Source organism: Salmo salar, chromosome ssa03 (genome assembly GCF_905237065.1).
Source record: "Salmo salar chromosome ssa03, Ssal_v3.1, whole genome shotgun sequence".
Taxonomy (NCBI): Eukaryota; Metazoa; Chordata; class Actinopteri; order Salmoniformes; family Salmonidae; genus Salmo; species Salmo salar.
In genome coordinates, this window is record NC_059444.1 from 16,087,604 (window position 1) to 16,103,764 (window position 16,161).

General features: G+C 44.2%; 1 protein-coding gene across 1 annotated transcript; it reads left to right on the plus strand.

The window, feature by feature from the left end:
- The first annotated feature begins 316 nt into the window (after positions 1-316).
- Positions 317-8,945, plus strand: LOC106599051 (retinol-binding protein 1). The gene is made up of 5 exons (XM_014190107.2): positions 317-389; positions 866-1,027; positions 3,283-3,296; positions 7,648-7,749; positions 8,533-8,945. The coding sequence occupies exons 1-5, from the start codon at positions 317-319 to the stop codon at positions 8,581-8,583; spliced, it is 402 nt and encodes a 133-aa protein (XP_014045582.1). The 3' UTR covers positions 8,584-8,945.
- The last annotated feature ends 7,216 nt before the right edge of the window (positions 8,946-16,161 follow it).

Genomic DNA, 16,161 nt, shown 5'->3' on the forward strand with positions numbered 1-16,161 from the left:
CTGTGGTATAATTTATATATGTCGTTCCCAGCCTGCTCTCATGGGCTGGGGACGAGGTTTAATTGATAGACTATGTGCCCTTGTGTCAAATGCGCGGTTTGCGCAGGGATGCATGGGGGTGAGTCGGCAGATCAGCGGTGGAGGGAGGCTCAAAATGTTGTAGGAAAAAAATTAAAACTAGTAAGTAATCAGACTAAAGGGGTTATGTTTAAAATTGGAGGTATGGACAGCAGCATTCGATTGCAAGTAAACAGCGATATCGTATCTCCATTTACTCTTTCACTGGAAGTAAGGACACTAGAAACACACAGACAATATGCCAGTTGACCTGAATGGGTATTGGAAAATTATCTCTAATGACAACTTCGAAGAGTACTTGAAAGCCCTCGGTGAGTTGTCCCACAGTCTTTTGTGGATGGTTTGCGCTTAATGACGGGGATTCAAACTTCAGTCAAAATGGATGATGCGCAAGGATACCTGCTGGACCACTGGGCCATGGGTTCAATATTGAGCTCTAGCCATCAATCAAAATCCTAACTATAGACCTAGCGAACATTACATGTCTCTAAATAATCCGAATAGTATAGGTTTATAACATTTAGTAGTTTGAAAGTGTTCTTATTGGAGCACAGGTGTAGATACTGACAATTGTTGTGTCACTTAAAATAATGGTTTCGAAAGGGCCTCATATTTACAAAGTATCCAAAAAAGATTTCCGGGAGTTGGATCCAGTTAAAGCCAATAGGCTACAGAAACAGGTTATGGGAGAATGAGTGTGACGTTAGGCTATAGATGAATGTAGCCTTCCTGCTCCTCTTGTGTTGATCTATTTTCTCTCTTCTTTCCTTGGTGACCTAACACACAGATGTAAATGTTGCCATTAGGAAAATTGCCACCTTGTTGAAGCCCGACAAAGACATCAGTCACGATGGTGACCACGTTGTCATCAAGACCCTCAGTACCTTTAAGAACTACAACATGGATTTCCATGTTGGCAAGCAGATCTCCCCCAAAAAGATCTGCCCTTGTAAGCCGATTTAGAATGATTTCTTTTCAAGCCCATAAGCCATCCCCTTGTGTGGTGCTGCGAGTACCATCGGGGAATTAAATAACGTAATCTGTTATTGACCAATGGGCCAACTATATAATGTTGTACCTTACGATTTGTGAGTCCAATTGATAAATACTTTACTATACCTTTGACTATTTACAATTAACTTCTGACTTGTTTATGTCATGAAAGAGCTGGTGTGTATAGTATCTGGTCAGTATTGTGTGTATATATATATATATATACACACACACATACATACATACACAGTGGGGAGAACAAGTATTTGATACACTGCCGATTTTGCAGGTTTTCCTACTTACAAAGCATGTAGAGGTCTGTAATTTTTAATCATAGGTACACTTCAACTGTGAGACGGAATCTAAAACAAAAATCCAGAAAATCACATTGTATGATTTTTAAGTAATTAATTTGCATTTTATTGCATGACATAAGTATTTGATACATCAGAAAAGCAGAATTTAATATTTGGTACAGAAACCTTTGTTTGCAATTACAGAGATCATACGTTTCCTGTAGTTCTTGACCAGGTTTGCACACACTGTAGCAGGGATTTTGGCCCACTCCTCCATACAGACCTTCTCCAGATCCTTCAGGTTTCGGGGCTGTCGCTGGGCAATACGGACTTTCAGCTCCCTCCAAAGATTTTCCATTGGGTTCAGGTCTGGAGACTGGCTAGGCCACTCCAGGACCTTGAGATGCTTCTTACTGAGCCACTCCTTAGTTGCCCTGGCTGTGTGTTTCGGGTCGTTGTTATGCTGGGAGACCCAGCCACGACCCATCTTCAATGCTCTTACTGAGGGAAGGAGGTTGTTGGCCAAGATCTCGGGATACATGGCCCCATCCATCCTCCCCTCAATACGGTGCAGTCGTCCTGTCCCCTTTGCAGAAAAGCATCCCCAAAGAATGATGTTTCCACATCCATGCTTCACAGTTGGGATGGTGTTCTTGGGGTTGTACTCATCCTTCTTCTTCCTCCAAACACGGCGAGTGGAGTTTAGACCAAAAAGCTCTATTTTTGTCTCATCAGACCACATGACCTTCTCCCATTCCTCCTCTGGATCATCCAGATGGTCATTGGCAAACTTCAGATGGGCCTGGACATGCGCTGGCTTGAGCAGGGGGACCATGCGTGCGCTGCAGGATTTTAATCCATGACGGCGTAGTGTGTTACTAATGGTTTTCTTTGAGACTGTGGTCCCAGCTCTCTTCAGGTCATTGACCAGGTCCTGCCGTGTAGTTCTGGGCTGATCCCTCACCTTCCTCGTGATCATTGATGCCCCACGAGGTGAGATCTTGCATGGAGCCCCAGACCGAGGGTGATTGACCGTCATCTTGAACTTCTTCCATTTTCTAATAATTGCGCCAGCAGTTGTTGCCTTCTCACCAAGCTGCTTGCCTATTGTCCTGTAGCCCATCCCAGCCTTGTGCAGGTCTACAATTTTATCCCTGATGTCCTTACACAGCTCTCTGGTCTTGGCCATTGTGGAGAGGTTGGAGTCTGTTTGATTGAGTGTGTGGACAGGTGTCTTTTATACAGGTAACGAGTTCAAACAGGTGCAGTTAATACAGGTAATGAGTGGAGAACAGGAGGGCTTCTTAAAGAAAAACTAACATTTTTACATTTACATTTAAGTCATTTAGCAGACGCTCTTATCCAGAGCGACTTACAAATTGGTGCATTCACCTTATGATATCCAGTGGAACAACCACTTTACAATAGTGCATCTAAATCTTTTTTGGGGGGGTTAGAAGGTATTCCTTAGAGGTGGGGTTTCAGGTGTCTCCGGAAGGTGGTGATTGACTCCGCTGTCCTGGCGTCGTGAGGGAGCTTGTTCCACCATAGGGGTGCCAGAGCAGCGAACAGTTTTGACTGGGCTGAGTGGGAACTGTGCTTCCTCAGAGGTAGGTGGGCCAGCAGGCCAGAGGTGGATGAGCACAGTGCCCTCGTTTGGGTGTAGGGACTGATCAGAGCCTGAAGGTACGGAGGTGCCGTTCCCCTCACGGCTCCGTAGGCAAGCACCATGGTCTTGTAGCGGATGCGAGCTTCAACTGGAAGCCAGTGGAGAGAGCGGAGGAGCGGGGTGACGTGAGAGAACTTGGGAAGGTTGAACACCAGACGGGCTGCAGCGTTCTGGATGAGTTGTAGGGGTTTAATGGCACAGGCAGGGAGCCCAGCCAACAGCGAGTTGCAGTAATCCAGACGGGAGATGACAAGTGCCTGGTCTGAGAGCCGGAATTCTTACTGGTTGGTAGGTGATCAAATACTTATGTCATGCAATAAAATGCAAATTAATTACTTAAACAATGTGATTTTCTGGATTTTTGTTTTAGATTCCATCTCTCACAGTTGAAGTGTACCTATGATATAAATTACAGACTACATGCTTTGTAAGTAGGAAAACCTGCAAAATCGGCAGTGTGGCAGTGTATCAAATACTTGTTCTCCCCACTGTGTGTGTGTGTGTGTGTGTGTGTGTGTGTGTGTGTGTGTGTGTGTGTATATATATATGTATATATATATGTATGTATGTGTGTGTGTATATATGTATGTGTGTATATGTGTATATATATATATATATATATATATAAAATGTGTGTGTATGTATATATATATATATATATTAGTCAGAATGACTTAACACTAGAATTCTCCTGTTGGTATGAATATGAACTGGCTTGGTGTAGTGTTTTGAAAATGCTGATGGGTTAAGTGGTCATATCAAAATCCTTGACTACTCTCCCTCTCTGAGGGCGAGTGAGTCCCATATACAGTGCCTTGCAAAAGTATTCATCCCCCTTGGCATTTTTCTTATTTTGATACATTATAACCTGTCATTTAAATTGATTTTTATTTGGATTTCATGTAATGGACATACACGAAATATTGAAATGAAAAAAATTACTTATTCCCAAAAAAATTAAAAAGGAAAAGTGGTGCGTGCATATGTATTCACCCCCTTTGCTATGAAGCCCCTAAATAAGATCTGGTGCAATCAATTACCTTCAGAAGTCACATAATTTGTTAGATTGCAAACAGGTGAACTTTCTTAAGTGTCACATGATCTCAGTATAGATACACCTGTTCCGAAAGGCCCCAGAGTCTGCAACACCACTAAGCAAGGGACACCACCAAGCAAGCGGCACCATGAAGACCAAGGAGCTCTCCAAACAGGTTAGGGACAAAGTTGTGGAGAAGTACATATCAGGGTTGGGTTATAAAAAAAAAATATCAAAAACTTTGAACATCCCACAGAGCACCACTAAATCCATTATAAAAAATTTGAAAGAATATGGCACCACAACAAACCTGCCAAGAGAGGGTCGCCCACTAAAACTCATGGACCAGGCAAGGAGGGCATAAATCAGAGAGGCAACAAAGAGACCAAAGATAACCCTGAAGGAGCTGAAAAGCACCACAGCGGAGATTGGAATATCTGTCAACAGAAGAGTGGCCAGAAAAAAAAGCCATTGCTTAAAGAAAAAAATAAGCAAACACGTTTGATGTTCGCCAAAAGGCATGTGGGAAACTCCCCAAACATATGGAAGAAGGTACTCTGGTTAGATTAGACAAAAATGTTGCTTTTGGCCACCAAGGAAAACGCTATGTCTGGCGCAAACCCAACACCTCTCATCACCCCGAGAATACCATCCCCACAGTGAAGCATGGTGGTGTCAGCATCATGCTATGTGGATGTTTTTCATCGGCAGGGACTGGGAAACTGGTCAGAATAGAAGGAATGATGGATGGCGCTAAATACAGGGAAATTCTTGAGGGAAACCTGTTTCAGTCTTCCAGAGATTTGAGACTGGAATGGAGATTCGCCTTCCAGTGATTTAAGTGATTTAAGGGGAAACATTTAAATATCTTGGAATGGCCAAGTCAAAGCCCAGACCTCAATCCAATTGAGAATCTGTGGTATGACTTAACGATTGCTGTACACCAGTGGAACCCATCCAACTTGAAGGAGCTAGAGCAGTTTTGCCTTGAAGAATGGGCAAAAATCCCACATACCCCAAGAGACTTGCAGCTGGAATTGCTGCAAAAGGTGGCTCTACAAAGTATTGACATGGGGGGGGAATAGTTATGTACACTGTTTTTTGTTTTATTTCTTGTTTGTTTCACAATAAAAAATATTTAGCATCTTCAAAGTGGTAGGCATATTGTGTAAATCAAATGATACAAATCCCCCAAAAATACATTTTCATTCCAGGTTGTAAGGCAACAAAATAGAAAAAATGCCAAGGTGGGTGAATACTTTCGCAAGCCACTGTAGGTCTGACACTCTAGATGGAAAATTACTGAGGATATTAGCAGACGATATTGCCACTTCTATTTGCCATATCTTCAATTTAAGCCTACTAGAGAGTGTGTGCCCTCAGGCCTGGAGGGAAGGTAAAGTCATTCCGCTACCCAAGAATAGTAAAGCCCCCTTTACTGGCTCAAATAGCCGACCAATCAGCCTGTTCCCAACCCTTAGTAAACTTCTGGAAAGAATTGTGTTTGACCAGATACAATGCTATTTTACAATAAACTAATTGACAACAGAATTTCAGCATGCTTATCGGGAAGGACACTCAACAAGCACAGCACTTACACAAATGAATGATGATTGGCTGAGAGAAATTGATGATAAAATGATTGGGGGGGGCTGTCTTGTTAGACTTCAGTGCAGCTTTTGACATTATTGATCATAGTCTGCTACTGGAAAAACGTATGTGTTATGGCTTTACACTCCCTGCTATAATGTGGATAAAGAGTTACTTGTCTAACAGAACACAGAGGGTGTTCTTTAATGGAAGCCTATCAAATATAATCCAGTTAGAATCAGGAATTCCCCAGGGTAGCTGTTTAGGCCCCTTGCTTTTTTCAGTTTTTACTAACGACATGCCACTGACTTTGAGTAAAGCCAGAGTTTCTATGTATGCAGATGACTCGACACTACACGTCAGCGACTGAAATGACTGCAACACTCAACAAAGAGCTGCAGTTAGTTGCAGAGTGGGTGGCAAGGAATAAGTTAGCCCTAAATATTTCTAAAACTAAAAGCATTGTATTTGGAACAAAACACTCACTAAACCCTAAACCTCAACTAAATCTTGTAGTAAATAATGTGGAAATTGAGCATGTTGAGATGACTAAACTGCTTGGAGTAACACTAGATTGTAAAATGTCATGGTCAAAACATATTGATGCAGTAGTAGCTAAGATGGGGAGCAGTCTGTCTATAATAAAGCGATGCTCTGCCTTCTTAACAACACTATCACCAAGGCAGGTCCTACAGGCCCTAGTTTTGTCGCACCTTGACTACTGTTCAGTCGTGTGTTCAGGTGCCACAAAAAAGGACTTAGGAAAATTGCAATTGGCTTAGAACATGGCAGCACGGCTGGCCCTTAGATGTACACAGAGAGCTAATATTAATACTATGCATGTCAATCTCTCCTGGCTGAAAGTGGAGGAGAGATTGACTTCACCAATGCTTTTATTTTTGAAAGGTATTAACATTTTGAATGCACCTAGTCTGTCTGTCTGTCTGTCTAAACTACTGGTACACAGCTCGGACACCCATGCATACCCCACAAGACATGCCACAAGAGGTCTCTTCACAGTCCCCAAGTCCAGAACAGACTATGGGAGGCACACAGTACTACATAGAGCCATGACTACATGGAACTCTATTCCACATTTGATTTCAAAACAGATAAAAAAAGACTTTATGGAACAGCAGGGACTGTGAAGCAACACAAACGTTGGCACACACACCACACACACACACACACACACACACACACACACATACGATAACATACGCACCATACATACACATGGATTTAGTACTGTAGATTTGTGGTAGTGGTGGAGTAGGGGCCTGAGGGCACACATCGTGTTGTGAATGTATTGTAATGTTTTAAAATTGTACAAACTGCCTTAATTTTGCTGGACCGCAGGAAGAGTGCAGCAGCTAATGGGATCCATAATAAATATAAATACAAAAATATATGTCAGAACAGCCTTTCCTCACATTCTGATCTCATTCAAGTCCTTTGGCATATTATTTGCTCCTGTACTCTGAACAATATATGAAAAGTTATTTTACTCTGCTGAGAAGTGTGGTTGCATGTTTCTGTCTGTATACACTGAATGTACAAAACATTAGGAACACCTTCCTAATAATGAGTTCCACCCCCTTCGGCCCTCAGAACAGCCTCAATTCGTTGGGCATAGATTCTACAAGATGTGGAAGGCGATGCTGGCCCATGTTGACTCCAATGTTTCCCACAGTTGTTCCAAGTTGGCTGGATGTCTTTTGGGTGGTGGACCATTCTTGATACACACGGGAAACTGTTGAGCATGAAAACCCCAACAAGTGACATCAATAAGGGATCATAGATTTCACCTGGTCAGTCTATGTCATGGAAAGAGCAGATGTTACTAATGTTTTGTACACTCAGTGTATGTTCTCCCTGTAAGTTGTTCTACATATGGTAGTGCATGCTATGTGTGTGTTGATTTGTGGGTCATGCTCCTAACTGACAGTAGAATGCATAATGGTGTCTCTCCTTTCTTCCCGTAGACCACTATCTCATGGGAGGGGGACAAGCTGGTGTGTGTTCAGAAGGGAGAGAAGGAGGGCCGAGGCTGGACCCATTGGGTGGAGGGAGATGTGCTTCATCTGGTAAGAGAGTCTATTCATGTCATTTGAATGCAAGTCTACTTCCTCAGTTCCTGATTTAACTTTTTGTCACAACAAATCTCAGATCAGGTGATTTAAAACATATATATATATATATATATATATAGATGTGGCTATAGATAAATAGCAAAGATTAAAAAACAACACTGACCTCTACAATGACTACCGTATGACTACCTTGTCATTGCGGATTTTCATTGCTATATGATTATTGTCATCAAAGCTGAGTAAAAGGCAGTGGAGGCTGCTGAGGGGAGAACGGCTCATAATAATGGCTGGAACAGAGCGAATGGAATTGCATCGAACACATGGGAACCATGGAAACCAAGTATATGATGTTGTTGATATCTTTCCACTTATTCCGCACTAGCCATTACCACATGCCCATCCTCCCCAATTAAGGTTCCACCAACATCCTGTGGTAAAAGGCATCTGACTGCCATATTATTTAGTCAAAGTGATTCTAACAGATGTTCGCAATCATTGGCCATGAAATTATTCATCAGCGGAGTGGCTCCCTGGAGTCACTAATCCCCAGAACACTGAACAACCGCGGCCTCTGATGGTTAGAAATAGAACTGCAAGTACAAGTGCTTTGACTATGGTTATTCTCCATAGAGGAGATCGATTTACTGTTTTTTTTAAAATACATTTTCACAGCTGTTTACCTCAATTAATGGTGATAAGGGGGTTATTTTTCGCTTCCTACACGAACAAATCAATAATTAATCAAAAGGATTTCTAAAAAATCTGTTCTGTCTGCAGGAGCTGAGAGCATGTGGAGCTGTGTGCAAACAGGTCTTCCAGAAAACTTAAACCAACCCTGGAACAACAGAACGGTGCCCCTTACCTGAGAGTGCAGAGAGACACGGACACAACCCAAGCCTGTGACAGAGAACCACCTATTGCACACATCCGTCCATCAATCCATCCTTTCATCCATCCTTCCTTATTTCATTCCATCCTTTCACATTTCATTCCATCAAGAATGTTGCCTTGCCCCACCAAAGTCAAACTATCCACAACAGGGGTGATGTACATGTAGCTTCCCAACAAAAAGGAAAACTGTTTATTATTAACCTCCAAATGTGCTTCAATGCCATGCAACACTCCTTCCGTGGTCTCCAACTGCTCTTAAACGCTAGTAAAACCAAATGCATGCTTTTCAACCGTTCGCTGCCCGCACCCGCCCGCCCGACTAGCATCACTACTCTGGGCGGTTCTAACTTAGAATGTGGACAACTACAAATACCTAGGTGTCTAGTTAGACTGTAAACTCTCCTTACAGACTCATATTAAATCAAATCAAAGTTTATTTGTCACGTGCGCTGAATACAACAGGTGTAGACCATACAGTGAAATGCTTACTTACTAACCAATAGTGCAAAAAAGGTATTAGGTGAACAATAGCTAAGTAAAGAAATAAAACAACAGTGAAAAGACAGGCTATATACAGTAGCGAGGCTATAAAAGTAGCGAGGCTACATACAGACACCGGTTAGTCGGGCTGATTGAGGTAGTATGTACATGTAGATATGGTAAAAGTGACTATGCATATATGATGAACAGAGAGTAGCAGTAGCGTAAAAGAGGGGGTGGCGGGACACAATGCAGATAGCCCGGTTAGCCAATGTGCGGGAGCACTGGTTGGTCTGCCCAATTGAGGTAGTGTGTACATGAGTGTATAGTTAAAGTGACTATGCATATATGATAAACAGAGTGTAGCAGCAGCGTAAAAAGAGGGGTTGGGGGGGCACACAATGCAAATAGTCCGGGTAGCCATTTGATTACCTGTTCAGGAGTCTTATGGCTTGGGGATAAAAACTGTTGAGAAGCCTTTTTGTCCTAGACTTGGCACTCCGGTACCGCTTGCCATGCGGTAGTAGAGAGAACACTTTGACAATTTTTAGGGCCTTCCTCTGACACCGCCTGGTATAGAGGTCCTGGATGGCAGGCAGCTTAGCCCCAGTGATGTACTGGGCCATACGCACTACCCTCTGTAGTGCTTTGCGGTCAGAGGCCGAGCAATTGCCGTACCAGGCAGTGATGCAACCAGTCAGGATGCTCTCAATGTTGCAGCATCATCTCCAATCCAAAATAAAATCTAGAATTGGCTTCCTATTTCGCAACAAAGCCTCATTCACTCACGCCGCCAAACATACCCTCATAAAACGGACTATCCTACCGATGCTCGACTTCGGCGATGTCATTTACAAAATAGCTTCCAATACGCTACTCAGCAAACTGGATGCAGTCTATTACAGTGCCATCCGTTTTGTTACCAAAGCCCCTTATACCACCCACCACTGCGACCTGTATGCTCTAGTCGGCTGGCCCTCGCTACATATTCGTCTCCAGACCCACTGGCTCCAGGTCATCTATAAGTCGATGCTAGGTAAAGCTCCACCTTCTCTCAGCTCACTGGTCACGATAACAACACCCACCCGTAGCACCCGCTACAGCAGGTATATCTCACTGTTCATCCCCAAAGCCAACACGTACTTTGGCCGCCTTTCCTTCCAGATCTCTGCTGCCAATGACTGGAACGAATTGCAAAAATCACTGAAGCTGGAGACTTATATTTCCCTCACTAACTTTAAACATCAGCTATCTGAGCAGCTAACTGATCGCTGCAGCTGTACATAGCCCATCTGTAAATAGCCCACCCAATCTACCTACCTCATCCCCATATTGTTTTTTATTTACTTTTCTGCTCTTTTGCACACCAGTATTTCTACTTGCACATCATCATCTGCTCATCTATCACTCCAGTGTTAATTTGCTAAATTGTAACTACTTCGCTACTATGGCCTATTTATTGCCTTACCTCCTCACGCCATTTGCACACACTGTATATAGACTTTTTTTCCCCTTCTATTGTGTTATTGACGGTATGCTTGTTTATTCCATGTGTAACTCTGTGTTGTTGTTTGTGTCGCACTGCTTTGCTTTATCTTGGCCAGGTCGCAGTTGTAAATGAGAACTTGTTCTCAACTAGCTTACCTGGTTAAATAAAGGTGAAATAAAACAATTCTTTCCTTTTCATCAGTGGTACTGTAACTCTGTTTCAGGGCGACCGGGTGCTCCTTTGATGAACATGTTTTAGGTGTATTAGATGTCTACTGTAAACTGTCTACTGTAAACTGTTCGCTGCTCTGGCACCCCAATGGTGGAACAAGCTCCCTCACGACGCCAGGACAGCGGAGTCAATCACCACCTTCCGGAGACACCTGAAACCCCAACTCTTTAAGGAATACCTGGGATAGGATAAAGTAATCCTTCTAACCCTCCCCCCCCCTACCCTCCCCCCCAAAAAGATATAAATGTACTATTGTAAAGTGGTTGTTCCACTGGATATCATAAGGTGAATGCACCAATTTGTAAGTCGCTCTGGATAAGAGCGTCTGCTAAATGACGTAAATGTAACGTAAATGTACTACACTGTATTGGTAGAAAGCTTTACAAGTACAGTGGCTTGCAAAAGTATTCACCCCCTTGGCATTTTTCCTATTTTGTTGCCTTACAACCTGGAATGAAAATGTATTTTGGGGGGGGGGTTGTATCATTTGATTTAATTATACAACATGCCACTTTGAAGATACCAAAATATGTTTAATTGTGAAATAAAACTAAACTTCAGCGTGCATAACTATTCACCCCCCCCCAAAGTCAATACTTTGTAGAGCCACCTTTTGCAGCAATTACAGCTGCAAGTCTCTTGGGGCATCTAGCCACTGGGATTTTTGCCCATTTTTCAAGGCAAAACTGCTCCAACTCCTTCAAATTGGATGGGTTCCACTGGTGTACAGCAATCTTTAAGTCATACCACAGATACTCCATTGGATTGAGGTCTGGGCTTTGACTTGGCCATTCCAAGACATGTAAATGTTTCACCTTAAACCACTCAAATGTTGCTTTAGCAGTATGCTTAGGGTCAACCTCCGTCCCAGTCTCAAATCTCTGGAAGACTGAAACAGGCTTCCCTCAAGAATTTCCCTGTATTTAGCGCCATCCATCATTCCTTCAATTCTTACCTGTTTCCCAGTCCCTGCCGATGAAAAACATCCCCACATCCCCACAAGCTACATTTTAGTCTCATCTAACCAGAGTACCTTTTTCCATATGTTTGGAGAGTCTCCCACATGCCTTTTGGTGAACACCAAACGTGTTTGCTTATTTTTTTCTTTAAGCAATGGCTTTTTTCTGGCCACTCTTCTGTAAAGCCCAGCTCTGTGGCGTGTACGGCTTAAAGTGGTCCTATTTACAAGATACTCCAATCTCCGCCATGGAGGTCTGCAGCTCCTTCAGGGTTATCTTTGGTCTCTTTGTTGCCTCTCTGATATATGCCCTCCTTGCCTGGTCTGTGAGTTTTGGTGGGCGGCCCTCTCTTGGCAGGTTTGTTGTGGTGCCATATTCTTTCCATTTTTGAATAATGGATTTAATGGAGCTCTGTGGGATGTGTCACACCCTAACCATAGAAAGCCCTCTGGGTTCTCTATGGTGTATAGGTCAGAGCATGACTAGGGGGTTTCTAGCGTTTGTATTTCTATGTTGGTGGTTGGTATGGTTCCTAATTAGAGGCAGCTGGTAATCGTTACTTCTAATTGGGGATCATATTTAGGTAGCCATTTTTCCCCCCTGCGTTTGTGGGATATTGTTTGTGTTAGTGTTTTGTGCACTACGGCTTAAAAAACACTTAAACAAAACAAACAATGAAAACAGTCCAATAAGGTGCACAGACTATACTGGAAACAACCACCCACAAACACAAGTGAAAACACACAACTAAATATGGCCTCCAATCAGAGATAACAACAACCAGCTGCCTCTAATTGGAGGTCATTGACAAAACTAACATAGAAATAGACAAGCTAGATAAACACAGAGAAATAGATAATCTAGAACATAAACCAAAAACCCCGAAACACACAAACCAAACACCCCCTGCCATGCCCTGACCAAACTACAATAACAAATAACCCCTTTTACTGGTCAGGACGTGACAGTACCCCCCCCCAAAGGTGCAGACCCCGAATGCACCTAAACAGAAAAACCCCACAAAATAACTCCAAACTTAAAGGGAGGGAAGGGAGGGTGGCCACCGTCAACGACGGCTCCCGTGCTACACCCCCCCTCCCCAATCCTCCAACCACGGAGGTGGCTCTGGCTCCGGCCTTAGTCCCCATTCTAACCTGCCCACCCCCACTGAAGGCTCAGGGCTGTAGACCACTGCTGAAGGCTCTGGGCTGAGGTGCGTCGCTGGAGACCTCGGGCTGAGGTGCGTCGCTGGAGACCTCGGGCTGAGGTGCGTCGCTGGAGACCTCGGGCTGAGGTGCGTCGCTGGAGACCTCGGGCTGAGGTGCGTCGCTGGAGACCTCGGGCTGAGGTGCGTCGCTGGAGACCTCGGGCTGAGGTGCGTCGCTGCAGGCGCCGGACTGTGGGCCGTCTGCAGGCGCCGGACTGTGGGCCGTCTCTGCAGGCGCCGGACTGTGGGCCGTCTCTGCAGGCGCCGGACTGTGGGCCGTCTCTGCAGGCGCCGGACTGTGGGCCGTCTCTGCAGGCGCCGGACTGTGGGCCGTCTCTGCAGGCTCCGGACTGTGGGCCGTCTCTGCAGGCTCCGGACTGTGGGCCGTCTCTGCCGGTTCCGGACTGTGGGCCGTCTCTGCCGGTTCCGGACTGTGGGCCGCCTCTGTCGGTTCCGGACTGTGGGCCGCCTCTGTCGGTTCCGGACTGTGGGACATCTGTCGGTTCTGGACTGTGGGACGTCTCTGTCAGTTCCGGACTGTGGGACGTCGCCGGAAGCTCAGGATGGGGGACTGTCGCCGGAAGCTCTGGACGGGGAACTGTCGCCGGAAGCTCTGGACGGGGAACTGTCGCCGGAAGCTCTGGACGGGGAACTGTCGCCGGAAGCTCTGGACTGGGACTGCGCACTGTAGGCCTGATGCGTGGGGCTGGCTTAGGAGGCGCCAGACTAGTAACCCGCACCACAGGGCTAGTGCGAGGAGCAGGAACAGGACGTACTGGGCAGGGCAGGCGCACTAGAGGCCTGATGCGTGGGGCTGGCTTTGGAGGCGCCAGACTATTGACACGCACCACAGGGCTAGTGCGAGGAGCAGGAACAGGACGTACTGGACTGGGCTGACGCACTGGAGGAAGAGTACGAGGAGCAGGAACAGGATACACTGGGCCATGAACCCTCACCGGCGGTCTGATGCTTGCAACTTGCATCACCGGTCCTGGCTCGATGCTGGCTCTAGCATGACACCTGTGAGGAGCTTTCACCAAGCGCACCGGGCTGTGTACGCGTATTGGCGATTGTACAATATTCAAGCAATGTTTACACACAAATTGATATAACTTGTACATTCCAATCTGCACTTAGGAGTATAAAAATTACTTCAATTATATGAATTTGTGTTGTACATGTAGCCCCCACCCAACAAGAAAATTGGTCACCAAAAAAAGATCAATGTAAGAAGATAGTGATCACATAACTTAGAAAACTGGATCTAAAAAAGAACAGTATTGCTATTAGTCAGATTCATGAATTGTAGTGTCCAATTTTTTTTTTTACTATTCAAGTCACAGCTGATTTCACTTTGTATCTGAATAGTCCACTCTTACCTTTTGTATTGACTGCTTATGTCCAGGGGATTTCAAAAGTTAGTGGCATGGTGATTACTCATGTAAGCCCCTGAAAGTCCCATATTGAATCAAATGGATTATGGGATGTAATCAGAATGCTCGGGGTTAGTTGCGTTGTACAGTGGGACTAGGGTTGCAAAGGGAGGGTATATTCCTGCACTGTAAAAAATCAATATGTTGATTCAACATACCATTGAAAGGCAACAAGCTGCAAAAGGATAGTGAGTTTGCTCAACAGTTGGGCATAAATCTGAACATGTACATTCTTAAGTTTAATTGTATGTTCACTCAACTTTGAATTTTAGGTTGAGTGAACATACAATTCAACTTGAGAATTTATTATACCTTATCTGCATATTTCCCAGCATGCCTTGCTTTTTGTTTGAATTATAGTTGCCAGTTTTATGATATGGGAGGAAGGTTAGTGATACACTTCCACACTCCAGGTGGCAGCACCAACTGGGTGAGGGCTGTGTTCTTCCAGGAAGCCTTGATAATTCCTCAGGTGCAAGCGATCAAGATGATTGTGACTCAGTGTGCGAGAGGTGTCAGGAAACCTATCAGCCGGACTTTTGTTTGTTTCTATGTGTTAGTTAACCTCTTTAGTTGGGCATGCCTTTTTGTAGTTTGGTTTTTGTACAGATTTATTTTGTCACCATGAACATATGAATAATGTGACCAGGTGCACTCAACACCTGGTCACACGCTTAAGTCTCACATTTATGCACACATCAAATAAGGTTACAGACTATGTAGCTTGGCCTAAGACCCCTCGACATAATGAGTGCAGCAAAATCAGGCTAGTTATTGGTTTCGTAACACCCTCATGACTATCAGTTAGTGGCAGAGTAGAGCTATTAAAGTTTATGCGAGTGACATGTTAATTGGCTTACATTTTTTTGACAGCCACAAAGGTATATGCCTCTCCTATTTCTATAATTTATCTTCTTAAAATGTGATTTTAACCCTAACTTTAACCCTAACCTTAAATTAATACACTGAACAAAAATATAAATGCAACATGCTACAATTTCAAAGATTTACGGTTCATATAAGGAAATCAGTCAATTGAAGTAAATTCATTATGCCATAACCTATTTATTTCACATGACTGGGAATACAGATATGCATAGGTTGGTCACAGATACCTTAAAGAAAAGGTAGGGTCGTGGATCAGAAAACCAGTAAATATCTGATGTGACCACCATTTGCCTCATGCATCTCCTTCGCATAGAGTTGATCTGACTGTGGATTGTGGCCTGTGGAATGTTGTCCCACTCTTCAATGACTGTGCGAAGTTTCTGGATATTGGTGGGAACTAGAACACGCTGTCGTACATGTCGATCTAGGGCATCCCAAACATGCTCAATGAGTGACATGTCTGGTTAGTATGCAGGCCATGGAAGAACTGGGACATTTTCAGCTTCCAGGAATTGCTTACAGATCCTTGCGACATGGGGCCATGCATTATCATGCTGAAACATGAGGTGATGGTCCAAACACACCAAGAAAGTCGTGAATAGGGCACGGAAATAGCTTTTCCCCCTAAGGAGACTGAAAAGATTTGGCATGGGTAAAATAAAGTGGGTAGTGTATTGGTCACGCAGTTAAATAAATAAATAGCGGTGTTGAGTGTGTGTGTCTGTGTATGTATAGAGTCGGTGTAAATAGTCTCCAATGTTCCGATACCACTTGCCAGATGGTAACGGAGTGAACAGTCCGTGGCTTTGGTGACTGGAGTCCTTGACG

What these genes read in the sequence shown, in the direction of transcription:
- LOC106599051 (XM_014190107.2), top strand. Translation starts at nt 317, where the DNA reads ATGCCAGTTGACCTGAATGGGTATTGGAAAATTATCTCTAATGACAAC. An exon ending in AGAGTACTTGAAAGCCCTCG is followed by an intron (nt 390 to 865) that starts GTGAGTTGTCCC and finishes CCTAACACACAG; the next exon opens with ATGTAAATGTTGCCATTAGG. An exon ending in AGGGAGATGTGCTTCATCTG is followed by an intron (nt 7,750 to 8,532) that starts GTAAGAGAGTCT and finishes TTCTGTCTGCAG; the next exon opens with GAGCTGAGAGCATGTGGAGC.